General features: G+C 41.3%; 1 protein-coding gene across 2 annotated transcripts in view; it reads left to right on the forward strand.

The window, feature by feature from the left end:
* The first annotated feature begins 4,085 nt into the window (after positions 1–4,085).
* The window catches only part of rhbdl3 (rhomboid, veinlet-like 3 (Drosophila)), a 48,499-nt gene continuing 35,754 nt past the window's right edge, over positions 4,086–16,830 (forward strand). The window contains exons 1-3 of one of the 2 annotated variants that reach the window (XM_047579521.1): positions 4,090–5,393; positions 5,549–6,090; positions 6,524–6,547. In XM_047579521.1, coding sequence (XP_047435477.1) covers positions 5,950–6,090; positions 6,524–6,547 — 165 coding nt within the window. In that variant the 5' untranslated portion in view covers positions 4,090–5,393; positions 5,549–5,949. Of the gene's footprint in view, positions 5,394–5,548; positions 6,091–6,523; positions 6,548–16,830 lie in introns of both variants that reach the window. The other variant, XM_047579522.1, reaches the window with a different exon arrangement.

The raw sequence follows: 16,830 nt of genomic DNA on the forward strand, positions 1-16,830 counted from the left end.
CTGTTTGAACAAACCATTAAGAGATTTAATTATACTCAGTCACTTAATATTTTCAAGTTAATCAAATACATTTTATTTTTATACATAATTCCAATATTCCAGCACTGGTGATGGACTGGAAGTGTAGAGAATGAGTATGTACCATGAGCATCATCATTTGTGAGTACAGTCAGAACATCAGCTATGACAAAGCAGATAACTCCATTTAGACTTACGATGCCACATGACCCAGATCAGGTTGTTTAATTCAAAGATTCCTCCCTTTCTTTCACAAAGCAGCAGCAGCATGGCCTGGACGCAGCGAATGCTCTCCAAACATCAGTCAGGGTGTGAATCTGTCACCACCATTAACCTGACAGCTACAAACACTGTGGAGCTTCAAACATCTTTTCTTGAACAATCACTTTGTATCTGTTGTAGGACATTTAACTCATTATTTGTTTACTCTGTCGTTTAACATGTTAAGATGTAAATTAAGGTATTAAAAACACATTCACTAGTCACCCAGTTCTCTTAACCAGTGAAATGGTTGTACACTAGTTTCTGTTGTTGGACAGATACTGGACACGAGCAACCATGTCCTGCTTTACTAAAAACTTGGCTGGACCTGCCAGTCACACACTGATCTCATTGAGGGACAGGTCTCAAAGTTATTTTTTCTTGCAAACTATTATTTGATAGTGATTTTTTTGAAAAAGATGAAAAGAAAACTAATCATCCAACGTCACTTTTTGAAGTGAACCCACAGGAAGTGCCAAAATGGTGATGTAAGTAACAACACTAATGACCTACTGAAGGTTTGGATTGCTTGAATCACAGACGAACATCTGCACACAAGTCAGTAATAATACTGTAATAATGTTTCACAGCACACTGGAAGCTGTTGTAAACAGAATACTGGATGTACAAAAGACTGACGGAGCTAAGAGGGATACATTAATGAGACTGCAGAGTGGTTGTGAACTTTGCAGAAAGCCTGAAAAAATGCTGTTCTGGAGAGACTCTCCGTTCAGCCTATCACACTGTCTCCACCTCAGCTACTAGCCCTTCAAAAAGAAAGAATCTGTTGGACGATAAACCCTCTCCTCAATGGAGAACACACAAACAAGAACAACAACTGACACTTATTCATCATGGAAATACTTCCTTGTAACTTTACAGTGATAAAACACACATTAAAACATTTACTTCATAGACATCAGCTACATATACACTGTACCTAAGTAAACATGTGTAAAAAGTACACAAAAGTGATTAACCAATTTAGAATCCTTTCAACAGACAAAACTGCAGACCTCTCCTCCAGTCCATCATCTAGAGGTCTGTCCATGCCAGAAGAAGACCTCTGGTTACAAGTCTTTGTTGGAAGTCAGGTGGCTGTTGGTGCTGTTGGTGAGACTGAAAAGAAAAGGTTGGTTCCTCTGTGGACATATTGTTGAATGATGATGGCTGTCTTTAGTGGAAACACTTGAGGTCCTTTGATGTTATCTAGTGTCGGTTGATGGAGTCAAACATGGAACTGTTTTCCTTGTAAATCTACTTTTCTGAACTATCAAAGCATGTCTTTAGAAAGATTGCTTTACCATCAATCAGCTGCTTTCATATTTTTTCTTGAGTAAACATGCTGTAAGAACTTCACTTCTAACCATTTTGACTTTATGTCAACAGGCAGTCATGTCTTAGATCTGATCATATCTTGTCTTATCTCCGAAGCTTCAACTCTACCGAGAGGTCCACTGTGGTGAAACCCTTCACCCAGACACACTGGACTGCCCTGCACTCTGGAAAAGGTTTTCAGTGGAGGAGGTAAGTTCTTTTCTGTCCTTCCTGAATAACTGTAGAACAAGCAGTAGAGTTAAACATTTATTCACCAGCTTCTTGAACTTCTTGTTAGAGAGTTTTAGTTTCAACATTTTGTTGAATGTTTTGAATGAGGGGAAATGACAGTTAATAGTGTTTTACTATTCAGTAAGAAAGAAGACAACCAGTGACTGCAGCCTGAAGACTGTGAAGACTTTGACCAAACCTACAGGGAGTATGTCCCATGTCTTCAAACTGCTCTTCTCAGATGACCAGTAAAACTGTCACACAAGACAGTCTGTTGTACCAGCTGAGGGTATAAAACTGCATTTTATATATTTTTTATGTATTTCATTACATTTACATATACATTTTCAGAAGCAGTTTAAAGCATAACTATGGTGCTGTCATTTCTTTTGTTCCTGACTTTGCGTTTAGTCTGACTCATTTATTCTTTTCATATAAATAACACAGGGTGAAGAAAATGGATGGCTTGAAAATCCTTCAAGCTCTGGCTCAGCACCACTCAGAATAAAAATTACATGAAGTAAGTCTGCTCTTCAGGAGGTATTGTACACTTTCCACTTCATGTCTTTGCTTCATGGGTTCATGCAGTTTCTCTGTGTGAACATGTGTCTGTGGGCGTTTACACTCACTGATGATGTTCATTGTTCCTGTACCAACAGACCAGACTGGTCCTCGATGCCAGGGGGCAACGCTGCAACCACTGTCGAAGTGTAATGAAACATCATCCCTTGATTTGTGGGTCTCTTATTCCTCAGTTGTTGCTGTGTTGCTGTGAGAGAACAACACCAGCACAAGTTGGTTAACAGCACTGGAGTAGCTCACATCTTCTCTCAGTGAGGTGGGCCGTTGAGTTCTATCAAGTGACTTGTCAAAGTGTAGAATTAAATCATTATTTAATATTGCTCCATAGACACCACGGGCAGATGGTACAAAGACAAAGAATGTCCTGAAGATCCTGAACAACATAGATATATACAACATAGATAGATAGATAGATAGATAGATAGATAGATAGATAGATAGATAGATAGATAGATAGATAGATAGATAGATAGATAGATAGATAGATAGATAGATAGATAGATAGATAGATAGATAGATAGATAACAAGTTCACAAATCTATGTTAGGTTGTATTTGATTAAATACCATTTACACTGTAGGAAACTCCTAAATGTGCATTAGGACATCTGAAGCCAAACTTCATTAGCCAAGCTCATTATCTAGACATCTATTATGAGTATATACACAATATTTATATGTACAGTCAGACTGAATCATCTGAGACGGACACTGAAGATACTAGAATTGAATATCTTTGAATTGAATCTCTGAATTGCAGCAACACATGTGACCCCAGCAAGGGTCAGGAATGCTTATCTTCATGTCATGATAAATCTTTAGTGTGGTTTAAGTTAGGTGTCTTGAGGAGAATTTATGGCTGCAATCCTTTGGTCTTCAGATCCATAGAGCACGGATGTTTGGTCCATTTTCCTGCTTCAGAATGATGTCTTCTTCACAAAGATAAAGACCAGATGGCGTTTCTAATGCATAACTACCTGATCAGGGCATTAAAATGGAGGTGTCCTACTCCAAAGACTTGAATATTCCCACCATCAGGTTTCACAGTGGGTTTGATAGACTGTGATAAGCATTCTGTCTCCTGCTGGTCTCCTTACGTATACCCTACAAATCTTAAGCTTGGATTCATCAGTAAATAACATGTTTTCCCACTTTTAGCCCACCACAAATATCTGGCTTTGTTTCTTCTCCTGACAGGTGCTACAGATTTCCTACTATGGCCTGCTGCTGATGGGACATCATCTGATTGGAGCCCTACCTTCATTATTTAGCAAATTATGCATCTGTGATCCAAATGATCTGTCCAAGCTGTGTCTTCAAACACCCATGAGCTACACACCTATGAAAAGAAACCAGCTCTTAATTTATACATGAGCCACGCAGCATGTGTTTTTCTTGCTGCATGTCATGCTTCCCTTATCTTTGTTCACACTACCGTCCCTCGTCACTTCTGTGGGCTCTCATATCCCCACTCTTCAGCTGTTGGTTGCACATGACCTGTGAAAGCAACATCAATGCTTGATGCTTTGTCCAATTAGACACCTTAATGGAAATTGCAGTGGTGCTGATGAAACAATTTCTCTCATTCCTTGGTGAAAGGAGGAATAAGACACATTTTATTTATTATTTATTTTTTGAAGTTGATTTTTTTACTTGACACATTATTCTTCATCAGATTTCCCTGCTGCTGTTGCCTTGGGTAAAACATTTACATTTATGTAGTGTTCTTGCGTTACACAGTTGTTTATTGCAGTTAAGAAGGATTTTGCTGAATTTCTGATGAACACAAAGTAGATTCTAGCTAAGATTTATGCAAATGACTTACGCAAATCCCAACAGCTTTTTATCTCCAAACCCGTGTGTTCTCTAGAGGAAAGTTTAACAAATCAGCAATTCAGTTCCTAAAGTGTTGCTAGTGTACTGTTTTGGTCTGAAGAGGGAGTTGAATGTGCTTTTCTTAAATGGTTCACTGAGAAGGAAAGGTGAATTATGGGTGATTCCACAGTAAGATAACAAAAGTTCACAGCAAAAATCTCACCATTTGCTTTGTCGACCTCCAACACTGTTGTGTAGGAGTCTGGAAAAGACCCCAGGGGTTCAAAATATATGGCCACTATGTTTCCATGGCAATGCATCATAAATGGTGGGGGTTTAACTGGATGGATACTGATCAGCCTACACACATACACTGCTATCCCATAATTTCTTCTCTCACACGGATTCCACCCAACTATTAGATGTGTTTGATGTCTCCTCGGGTAATTGGTGGGTGTTTCGCTCAAATGGGGCCACCATCATTTGGGTGATTGAAGCAGCAGACCTGGAGGGGGCAGTTTATATCCTCTAAAGCTACTAGGAATTTACATTCTGGGTCGGACACTCCCTCCTGTCTGCCTTTACAGATGAGGAGTCCCTGCATGCTGTTTATGTGAGCATGATTTAAACATGACATCAGAGCAGATTAAATGGCATGAGGCCAGCTGAGATTTAGGTCCTTGTAGCAGCAAATATCGACAAGATAATAAAAGAAATATTCACCCAAGGTTAGTAAATCTTCAACAAAATAAGTATATATGGCACCAAAGAATAGTTCAGCATATTTTCTCAGAGTGGACAGAATGGATAGACATATTTCATAAAAACAGATCAACGAAAAGCCTGTGAACGAGTGGCAGTCGGCTGTTCAGTCGGAGTTCCTCGAAAGCTCTGGGCAGTAGTGGCTGGTGATCCCTCCTAAATCTCTCCTTCCATGCCTTCCCTCATCTCTCCGCCCCCACCTTGCTCTCTCTCTCTCTCTTTTCTCCATCTCTGTCCGTGCCTGGGAGAACGTATGCGGATGGAGAGGAGTGGTGGCGTCTCCTGCTGAACCAACCATCCCGTCAGAAGAGGCGTGTGTTCCTCCTCCCTCCTGTCGAGGCTTCCGAGGTGAAACCAGACAGCCGTCCCCGCTCTGCGCCGTCGACCGCGCAGCAAACAGCGTGCCAGGTATCATGACGCACCAAAAAATGGGCATAACTTCTCTTTCTGAGTCTGCCATGTGCGCGTGTTGTTTAAGTTTCATTGGCTCCTCTAAGGCCACATGAGACTGGGGCTTGATTTCATGCTGTTGTCACTGCTAATTATGCATTTCTTTCTTTCAGGTGGATCTGCGCCCTGCTGCTGCTCCTGCTGGTGGTAGTGGTGGTGGTGCTGCTGCTACGTCGCATCTCTCAAAGAGAATTGCGCGTTTCCAGCTTCACGAAGTTGAGTCGCTGCCTCCTTTCTCGGTGAGCAAAAGCCAGAGTCGTGTGTCATCGCCGACTAACGCTGTGGTCAAACGGGATTGGTATGACGCCGCATGGAGACCCGTAGCTATCACTGAACTATTAGACGTCAACTTTTTCCTCTTCGGATGAAGATTTGTTCGCCCGCCTAAACCCATGTGGAGGCGCACTGGACAACACTGGAGTACGCACGCCTTTAATTTGTCACACCGGGAGCGAGATGAAATTGCAAACTATGTGGAGTCACTGAGGATCTAATCGCTGCTCTCCGCGGGTGCATGGAGAAGAGCAGCCCGAGGATGACGGGTGGAACCCGGGAGGCGCCGGTAAACATTTCGCCGGCGGTGGCTGCCAACGCCGAGGGCGAAGAGATCGAGGTTTTGGAAAGTACCGACGTCCTTCCTGTGGCCCCAGAAGATGTAAGTCAACACAGGGACACCCCAAGTGAACGCATGACCTCTGTTACCTTTCAGCATGTTCACAGTCATTTATCTAAATGTCATAGCAAAATCCAGGGACACCAGATGGAATTTAAAACACTGGAGTACAATGAGAGGAGAGGATGGGCACCAATAACACACTGCTTTTCAAAGAGGTCCTCCTTGTTCACACACCGCTTAATGATTCACACTTTAGTGCATTATGATTATGTAACTTCAGCTCCCTGACCACAATGATCAGATAATAACAGCATGTGATTGCAAGTCTACAATTAATGCAAATGTGCAGAGGGGAATGCCCCATTGGCCAAGATTCATCACAACAGCACCTATTTCTGAGTTTTAATTTTCCTCTCACCCCTTCCTGTCACTCTCCTTCACATCCTCTTTTTTCTCTCTTTCCCTGTCTCAGCAATGGAAATCTCTGTTTGACAAGGTATGTATCCCCAGACACTGTGGCTTCAATCTCTTTTCCAAATGCATGTTTCACTCATTGTGGAGCTGTGATTTCCTCCAAGTTGCTCATCTGCGTGTGAAGGGACTTAATCTTTATTACAACTTGAAGCAACGCGGCTATCTTAAGGTCATGAAACATAGGAGAGGTTTTGTATTTAAGTTACTTTGTTTTGCCATAATCATCAGTGGAAGGAAGGAAGACAGGACAAATTTACAAGTTAATGTAAAAAAAAAAAAAAAAAAAATCTATATTCAGGGTTACTTCCTCCTGTCCACTTTTAACCCATTATCATTATGCTGTAACAGTGGTTTTGATCACTAATAGAAGTGACTTAAACCCGCACAAGTAAATTTTCCGCACTAGTTCCAAGACATTAAATCTAATCATTTATTAATGTAATATATTGTGACATGACTTAATTTATCTGACTCAGTCAGGTTTGTTATCTGCTCATATTTCATCACTTTTTGATGAAATATCTTTCTGAGGTTAAACATCTGGCACCAGAATCTCAATGGGCTAAATGAAGTGGAGATGGCAAATCCTTCTTTCCTTCAGCCCCAGCTTGTGATTTTAGTTGATTAGACAAATGTATTTTTAGACCAAGATCTTGCCAAGTGCAACTTTAAATCCTTTGCGTGCTAAGTAACAACCATGGCATAACATGTAACCGGGCCACGCCTCTGTCATACCAAACTCCTGGGGTGCTGAGAGCAGCAGTGGGACGACGCTGGGGGCTGTGGGTTTGTCGTTCACTGACACTGACCCCAATAATGCTCACACACACACACACACACACACACACACACACACACACACAGCCAAAAAAGCCCAGGAGAAGAGAAACAGAGACTGGCTGATCATAGAAGCAGCAGGTTGGGCTGACAGACGGCAAACGGGCCTCCGCCTATCACACACACACAGACACACTTATGCACACACTGCTTGCACTGTGGGTCTGCTGCAGCACCTGCCTGGCCTGGGGCCTCCTGTGGGGAATAGCGTGTGTGTTTGTGTGTGTGATGGGGTTAGCTGGGACTTTTAGGGTTCAGTCTCAGACTCGTGTCAGGCTCACGCTTTCAGGGGGAGACAGAGGTCCCCTAGGATTATGCTGTGTGTGTGTGTGTGTGTACTAGTGATGAAGCGTAGTCTATGGACGGGGCATTAAGTGGGCCTCTCAATCCATCGTCTTTATGCGTGCGGCAAAGCTTTGAGCTCCTTCAAGTGGGCTTCGGCATGAAAAAAACGTGGGTTTGTCCAAATGGCAAGGTCGCTGGCCTTTCTGCACGCAACAAATATCCTTTCATTCACTCTTTCACTCTGCTTTCCTCCTTCATCCCTTACAATGACTTGCTCCATTTGTCAAGGGGCTGACCTCGCAGACCCCCGGCTTCTGTGCAGCGGCAAGAGAAATGATGGACCACTGAAGACCAGGAAAAGATTTTTTTTTTTAAATCTACTCTGGCAACTTGTGTTAGTGCTGCATGAGAGACAAAAGATAAATGCTGCCAGTAAACAATGAGCAAGGTCCATGCACAGATACACACTGCAAAGTTCATCTGTACATGTAAGTTCAGAGTCATGTGTAATTATTCTTTTTATCAGCATATGAGCGGAGAGTCATAAAGTGCATATAACTTCATAATAACACAGATTTTGAGACATTTTGCCTTAATTTCATGGTGAAAGTCCAGAAAGAGATGAAACTGTGAAATAGGGGCAGTATATTATGCAGCCAAGATTCCCTAACAGTCTTCTTAAGATAAAGTTGAGTCTAAGTCTAGGTCTTAAGTTTCTGGAAATCACAAATATAACAAACACACCCACCTGGTGCAGCAGTTGACCAGGTGTGAACAGTTGAAAAAGTCAACCACTGCCATTGCTTGTTATGACACATGGATGTCTTTCAGGTCAGTTGAGGATTTTGTACAGTTCATTGCATCTCATCCCTCATTGTAATGGCAGGTTCATGCCATTGGGTGTTGTGATCTGAACAAATATAGAGTGCTTTTTCTATTTGATCTGTGGGCGATTTGTACAAGCTAGTGCTTTTCAAGCAGAACTCAGTCTTCACCCTTCCAAACTTCCCATAAGTCACAATATGACCAAAATGGTTTTCTAGCTATGATATGTAACTTATCAATGTAAGCAAAATATTCTTTAAAAATATAATATCTTGGCAAAATAACATGTCTAGAGGTAAAGACAAAGATGCCTGCCTGGTCAAATGGCAAGTACATTTTATTCTGACCATCCTGCTTTCATAGCAGAGAGACAGTAGTATCATTTTCTCCCTATGTTTTTTTCCTTCTTTCTTTGGGACTTTCCTCCAGCTTCTTTAAAGCCATTTGTGCTGTGTACAAAACATTTGCCATCACATAATTTCTACCGGCTCCCATGCGACTCTGTACATACAGCTATCATTTCTGGGTTTCACACCATCAGGGGCCAGAATCAAAGTGCTGCGTCGCTCTGTTCGCTTTCCCCTTCACTCCTCTCCTTTGTCCCTGGAGAGGATTTTGTTGCTGTATACGTGCTTTCCTCCTCTGCATTCAGGAAGTAAGAGAGCAAACCTCCGAGTGCTTTGATGCATGTGGCCCATCGCCCGAAACAAACATGAGGACTGAGCACAGACAACGGCAGTGTCTAACGAAGCAGAGGAGATGCTGTCGGGGTGTCAGCAGCTGCACTGCCCTCTCTCTCCCTCATAATCAAAGTGTCCCAGCCTCTATTTGTCCTCTAGATGCACAAATCTGGAAAGACTGCTACTTCACTATACCCCGATTGCACACAATATTTTTTCACCCAGAAGAAATAAACAATCTTTTTGGATTATGTGCAGGCTGATTTGCACACTCACCAAAGTGGCCCTTCATGTTGTTTTGGGGGATTGTTGGGGATTTAAAGATGGGCCACAGTTTTATCCAGGATTTACCACATAAATCATATTAAAGCATGATTAAATCATGCACCAAATTGAAGCAAACATGATTGTTTTTCATTCCTAGAGAAGGAACGTCATTTTTTAGTGTGTAGAGTGTTAAATGGGAGAACAGAATTAGACATGTTGTTGAAGATTTCTTTGGCTCTCATTATTTTGCTTACAACAAGTCCCAGAGAGTGATTTTTGGACAAATTTGTTTATGAGGAATCTTGAGATGTTATTTTCAGGGGGCTGGGAATGACTCAGTATTCATGCAAAGTTCGCACCTGGAAGTTCTCAGTACAGATTGGCTCAACTTACTTAGCATTAGCAACACAGAGATATACACATACCGTATAATGTATTTTTGTCATATACAAAACTGTTTTTCTTTTTGTCATTTTTGTAAACTGTCAGTGAACAGTGACATAGTATAGATTCTAGGCTTCTCTGTGTGTGTCTGTGTGTGTGTCTGTAATCCGTGAATATGTCCACAGTTGTCGCTGTGTTGACAGCCTGCACTAAATGCCATGTTGAAATCTCCCAGGCACACGCCTGCAGGAGCTTAGTGATTAAACACTTTCACATGACTGCATACTTTCCATGGAAGAGTTTCCCTTTACATTACGTTGTTGGTGGCATTAAAAAGAAATGCTGCTAATGCAGCTGAAATAAATGTCTTATAGGTTGTTTAGGAAAGCTTACCCAGTTCACCACTGTGGGAAAAAACATTGTATTGTGAAACATGATTAATGAGCATCACCCCAATATTTATTATTTAAGCAGTTTTTCTTTGACAGCTATCGCCTTGCCTCATCGTATGGTGCAGCTGGCACTGCCTCCGTGTCACTCCTTTGTTCAAAGCACACTTGAAGTGAATGGTCCACCACTCTGGTAACTGGTACTTAATGGATAAGCCAACTGGGAAGCCTCAGCTGCGTTTAGTAGTGCATGCAGGGATAGGATGTCTTGCTACGCCCTGTCAGTTTTACCTTCACTACACGAAACAGAAGGGTGTTTAAACAATGAGATCATGAACAGTGGGTGGCCAGTGTAGCTCATGGTAAGGAGGTGTTCGTTAACAAGAAGATGTCTTGTTTATTAGGCTTAATTGCAGGTGTGTTGTTTAAAAGAAGGGAACCTACACCAAGGAGGGAATTTCAGAATAACAAGAAAAGTGACAAGGTAACTGACAATCTTGCGATGTTTTTTTTATACTATTGGAAAAGGTATGTTATTTTCACAAGTAAGCCCCTGGTTGCTCTGGTTTCTTTCTTATATAGATTAATTTTCCTCTTTGAACCATCTTATCTGTAGTAAACTGATATGCTTATCAGTCTAATTGCCTCTGACACGTACACAGATGGAGAGGCCACAGTTTGCTGACCTGCTCATCCAACACTTCACCAGTGATTGGCACCAGCTGAGTCTAGGAGATAACTCAAGAACAAACAGTCTGTGGTTATATTGATCTGCGTTGTCTTGATTTAGTGTCATAAAAGTAGTTACAGGCAGCAAAATCTGCTCCGCCTCATGTTATTGAATAGCACCCCGGCAGCGTGTTGATAAAGTAACAGGCGGATCCTCAAACATTTTCATTGAAAGGTTTAATCAGAGCTCATCTTTCCCTGCTCCGCTCCCTCTCTGCTGTTCAGCTCTAAATAGATTTCCTTAATGAACGGCACAGTTCCAGTTGGCAGAGTGTGAAAACAGTCGCTGCTTTTATGCAGAGCTAAAAATATCTGCTGTGTGTTGATCTGTAAATGTGAGAGAGAAGACGTTCCAGTTGATCCATACCTGACTGCAGTGTGCATTAGCAGCATTAAATTCTTATGTGATAGCTGAATAGCTCAGTAGTGTGGCAAACACGGTGTGTTATGTGTGAATGTACAGTGTGTTAGAACACAGCACATCTAAAAAAGGTACATTGATTACTAGACATGAAGTGAGGACAGTGGTGGGGGCTGGGTATGCCTGCTGTCTTTTAGGACCAGTGTCAGTGTGAACTTAGTTTGGGCCCCTACTCAAATGATCTCTGATTTGTCAGCTTGCTATTGTCTCTTTCATCTGTCTCATTGCAGCTCTCTCCCTTTATCTCTTTCTCTCATCATTTTGTTCCGATGTCTGATTCGCCATCAGATTTAAGGGGATGACTCTGTGACCAGGCTCCAGTCTCTGTTTGCACATCAGTGCTTTCATCTAACTCCTTTTCATTAGCCCATTAGCCACCGCCACCACAACACTAGCTCATCAAATTTATAGTAATGCAACAAAAACTGAATTTTTAAAACATGTATTTAGACTTTGATCAAAATACAGTGGTGTTTTCACTGAAGCTCAGTCTATGTATAATAATTTACTTTTATTCAGAAGATTGTGTTACAGTCTTTGTTTACAGCTTTACAAACCAATTGACGCCTGATTGTTTTTGTCCTTGTCAAGCTACACTAGGTAAAGGAACAACAAGCACTTTTTATTAAGCTATAGGCTTACTAAGCTAGCTGAATCTGTAAATACAGTTGTTAAAGTGGTAGCTCAGTAGAAGTACTGCTGTCGATAGTCACATAAAACAAGGCCCAGCTAAAACAAGTTGAAATGAGTTTACATATTCTATATTACGAATATTCTCATTGCTTTACCATGCAGTTCGACAACCATGTTGGAGAACTGAAGCTTATTATACTGTGCATCTGTCTTCAAAGCCTGCAGCCTCTGTTAACAAAAAGAGCGACCTGTCACGATAACACGTTAACACAACAAATGCAGTGCTTTCACTACTTTGAGCTTTCACAAAATTCCCACTTCACCTAGTGAGTCTAGAGGATCTTACACAGCAGTGGAAACATTTAGGGAGCTGTCCCAGTGAAGCAGCACTGTTTAACAGACTCCAGCTTCCTGTTCCAGAGTTGTCACTCTGATCCTCTGGGGGATCAAAGACACCTTGCCGGTCCATTCATTCCTTGCCGTTGAAACCATAGTGTTCCCACAGGTTGTAGTTACAGAGCTGCAGACAGAGCTAGTCATGACCCATCACACCAACAGCCAGAGTCTGTGTTTGTGTGCATGTGTGTACAAATGTGTGACAGACTTGTAAGTCTGCTCTTCTGTTTTCTCGTGAAGGCTTTTAGGGACCTGAAACCATGAAAATGTCAATGTTAAGACTAAGATCCCAGGAAGCACTTACTGTATATTTCAGGACACATTCCTATGTCACAGGCTGAACAGTTCTAGAGAGAAGCCTTGCAGGTGCAGTGTTGACACAGATACAATAACCCTGTGTTTTTTTGCGTGCACCTGTCCGTGGATATGTGTGTGCTTCTTAACTGATGTCTGCCTCTCCAGTCAAGGACTTCCCATTAAGGAATTTTCCACATGGAGCGTTCAACTGAGCCAACGCTTTCATTCCCCTCTGTTCTTCCTCTTGGAGAACAGTTTAGTCCTCAGCAAGACAGATGGCGCTTTGTCAGTCACCACAAACAAACACAGTAAAAAGTCAAAAGCTGAAACCCAACAGCAACAACTGTTTGTGCCTGTGTGCTACATACATAATGTTAGTAACGCTTTGTGCATTTGAACATTAAATTATTTGCTGGCTTTCAGATCACTTTTTCTGACTATGTGCTCTATTGTCCGTGGAGCCCTGTCCTAACAAAGTGCTTCACCAGTGCCTCCTTGTTTATTCCACCCTCTGTCTTCATCTCCCTAGGGAGTTTTCTGTCATTGCAGACTGTGTTGTAGACAAAACAACGCTAGACACACATAATTCAAATGTAATGGCATCTTTAATTCATTTTCTCTGCTTTAAATACACCCACACTAAACCTGTAGATATTGCAGCTCACAGTCACCGCTTTCTCTGATTCACTTCCCTCTCTTCTTTTCCCACAAATGTATTACACTGTATATACTTAAAATCATAAAACTATTTCTACAAGGACAAAGCAGGGCAGCCAGCTTTGGGCCTGTGACAGCATATAATAATCACAGTAACATCCCTCGTAGTGTGTTGTCCTCCCTGCTCAGCCTACATCCTCTTTCTGAAAAGTGCTTCAAGATTTCTCAAATAAATTAAGCACACAAGTGGCTTCCCTCAGATTCTGTTTTTTTCCCTCTTTAAATATCTGAGGGCTGGAAAAAGTCAGGGCGAATGATACGGTTTAACATTTTTCACATTCTTAGTATTCCATGTTTCCCTGCATTTATGTAATACCCAGAAGTCTACATGCTGCAGTCACAAACATATGAGATTATTATTATTATGCTATAATTTGTATATTTGCGCCTGTCAGAGGTGACTTTACTTCAACCACGCAGTTACTGGCTTTCAAGTCAGTTGGTTTTTGGCAACATCTTCTTGCAGCTCTGAAACAGAGAAACAGAGAAAGCCAGAGGCCACAGCGTTTACTCTCAGCCCATTGGTTGCGCTTTGCTGAAGTACAGTACAGTCACATGTTGTATTTACTAGGTTAGTAGGGGTGGGGGTTTGTAGCCAGTGCTTGGCCAGTGCCTGAATTGTAGATACACTTGGTGGAGCCCATCCTAGCTGTCACTGAGTGAGAGGTGGGGTTCACCCTGGACAGGTCTCCAGTTTATCATAGGCCTAACACAGAGAGACGAACATCCATTCACAGCTACAGCCAATTTAGAATCACCAATTAACCTAACATGCATGTCTTTGGACTGTGCGAGAGAGACACAGGGAGAACATGCAAACTCCACAGAGAAAGTCGAACCCAGAACATTACAGGTTTGAGCCATCCGTGCTAACCACCACGTCACTGTGCCACTGTACTTAGTTTCAGTCTTGCACATGATTTTTGAAAAGTAGATCAAAGTATGCTTCCCTGGCTGTTTAGTTATTGCCATGGCAACCATCCTCGGGTCAGCCCAGCCAACTCAGCAGATACTCAAGGTGAGTGACAGTGTTCAGCTTTCACACTGATCCCTGTTGCTGTCCTGTCCCCTCTGTGTCGTCTTACACAGGGCATTGCTCCCACAGCCCGCCTGCCAGCCGGGCCAAAGTGCTGAAGCTGCTAACTCTGACAAAGACAAAACCACAATACACAACACAAAAAGTAGAGCAATAGAAATCAGACGTTCAGATGTTTGCCCAACTCAAATTTGTGTGTGTGTGTGTGTGTGTGTGTGTGTGTGTGCGTGTGTTTTCATGAACAGGTAAATGTATTGCAGAACACATACTGCTCATTTGAAACGTGGAGTAATTCAGTGTATTTGTAAAAAACAAAAACAAAACAAACAAAAAAAAAAAAACATCCAGTCGGATATCTTGTGGATGACTTTTTGATAAAGGCCCAAACCAAAATAAGGAAATAAAATTAAGTCACAAATGGTACTGGGCCCAGTGATAATAAAATGTAATTGCGTTAACTATGAAGTTTGAGAAGATATTGGACCTTCTCTGGCTTGACTGCTGTATTTGGGAATAATTTATATTTGTCATAAGTGTTGTCATATTTTTTAGCTGTCATATTTTCATAATAAAGGGCATGTCTGTTACAGACCTTGGTCTAGTGAAGAGATACTAAGCCACTGTGTAGTAAGGTGTCACATTTCTTTGGTATGAAAGCAAAAATAGTGGGACATTCACTCATTTTATTTTATGTTTCATGGTACCACAGTTACATGTGTGTTTGATGGTTGGCCAAAAGTTATTCACCAGTTTTGAAAAGCTGTTGAACTCAATTTAACCATCTTTATTTAACATAATTAGTATCATTGTGGATTTATTACATTATGTCACATCAGGTGGTCAATGTCTTGATGGATCCCGGTGTGTCCTATCAAATTATTACTGGTGTGGTGTGTCGTGGAGTTCTTGTGACTAGGTGAATCTCAAGAGGCTCAGGAGGAAAACACTGATGCATTTATTGATCCCCTGGATTTAGGTGCATCATGATGACACAGGAGACAATTTTGAAAGCGTCTCTGTCAACGGGGGTGTTTTTTAGTTTTGTCACTCATCCAAGTAGCTTCTTCAGTTCTACCCTAGTTGTAACCTAGAACTGAAGAAACTAATGTGATTCAAGAAACTCTATAGTCCTGTTAAAGTTGTTTCTTTCTTTTTGGACACAGTCCCTGTGAAATCATGTGCTGCATTCAGTGTGGTACAGTAGTCTAAAATATGTCCTGTGGTGTGAGTTGCAATCACTATTAGATCTTGTAGCGTGACATAAATGAGAAGAATGTCTGTGTGATGTAACTGGATTTCATAATCAGGTAGGATTTAAAAACTCCTATAGCCTTAGCCCAGCTTAATGTGTATTCATTTTATATCTTTCAGTATGGAATATTGTCTGACTCTAAGTCTTTCCAAATCCTTTGTGAGCCCATCAAGGAGTTCATGTTTTAATGTGTCATCTCTACATGCAGCTTCAGTGATTGAATCTCTGTGTGTCCTTAATGCTTATAGTCACACCATTATTTCTAGCTGCTCACTTGGAATCATTTGAGCCAAACTATGTGTTAGTGCTGTGTGAAATCACAGCCATGGCACACCTTTAGATGGTCCTGTCCCGTGACAACATTATCACCCCAATCGTGTCTTCTAAAAATCTCTGAGTTTCAGGGGCAGATGGGGTATTGTTATTTTTATCACTTGGTTTTCGGCTGCCACATTTATGGATACGGTGGCTCATCAGGATGCTTGCCTGGGTCTGGCACTGAGGGTGTGATTATGATAAGACTTATCTTCTTCTGGGGAACAGCTGCCAAGGTTGTGATAACTTAGAGCTCCATTTCAGGTGGGATAAGGATACCTGTTTAATCATAACTTTTGAAACTTTCCAAAGTACACTGAACTTTTAATGGGATATTGGTAACATGGTCTGTGTGGGCACTATCCCATATATACGTGTACTTGTCAGTTCTTTAGGTACACTAGTGAAAATGAAAACATTTTCAACAGTCCTGCACTAAGTCTTAGCTTCATGAAGGTTATGGCATTCAGCATTTGTTTAAAACAACTGTGACAGCATTTCATTTTAAAATTAAATAAATAAATAAATAAAATCATATTTGAAAAGAAGTCTTAACTATAGTCTTAACATTTAACAGTACCAGAAAAATTAAGTAAAAGTCAGGCTGCGGGTTGTGTAAAGCAGATAATTTGGATTGATATTGTAATACTGTGCTATCTTGTGTAATAGTGGCAGAGTGATATGTGTAGTATAACAATGTGCAATAGCAACAACAGAATATTTGCAAAACAATCATCTGCAGGTTTAATTAATTAATGCTTGGTAACATGCCTTGGTCACCCAGCTTTTGTCCATGCCTCTATTTGTTGTTGTATGTTGCACGCTTGTTTTTCTTTGATGTA

This window comes from Mugil cephalus, chromosome 2 (assembly GCF_022458985.1).
Source record: "Mugil cephalus isolate CIBA_MC_2020 chromosome 2, CIBA_Mcephalus_1.1, whole genome shotgun sequence".
Taxonomy (NCBI): domain Eukaryota; kingdom Metazoa; phylum Chordata; class Actinopteri; order Mugiliformes; family Mugilidae; genus Mugil; species Mugil cephalus.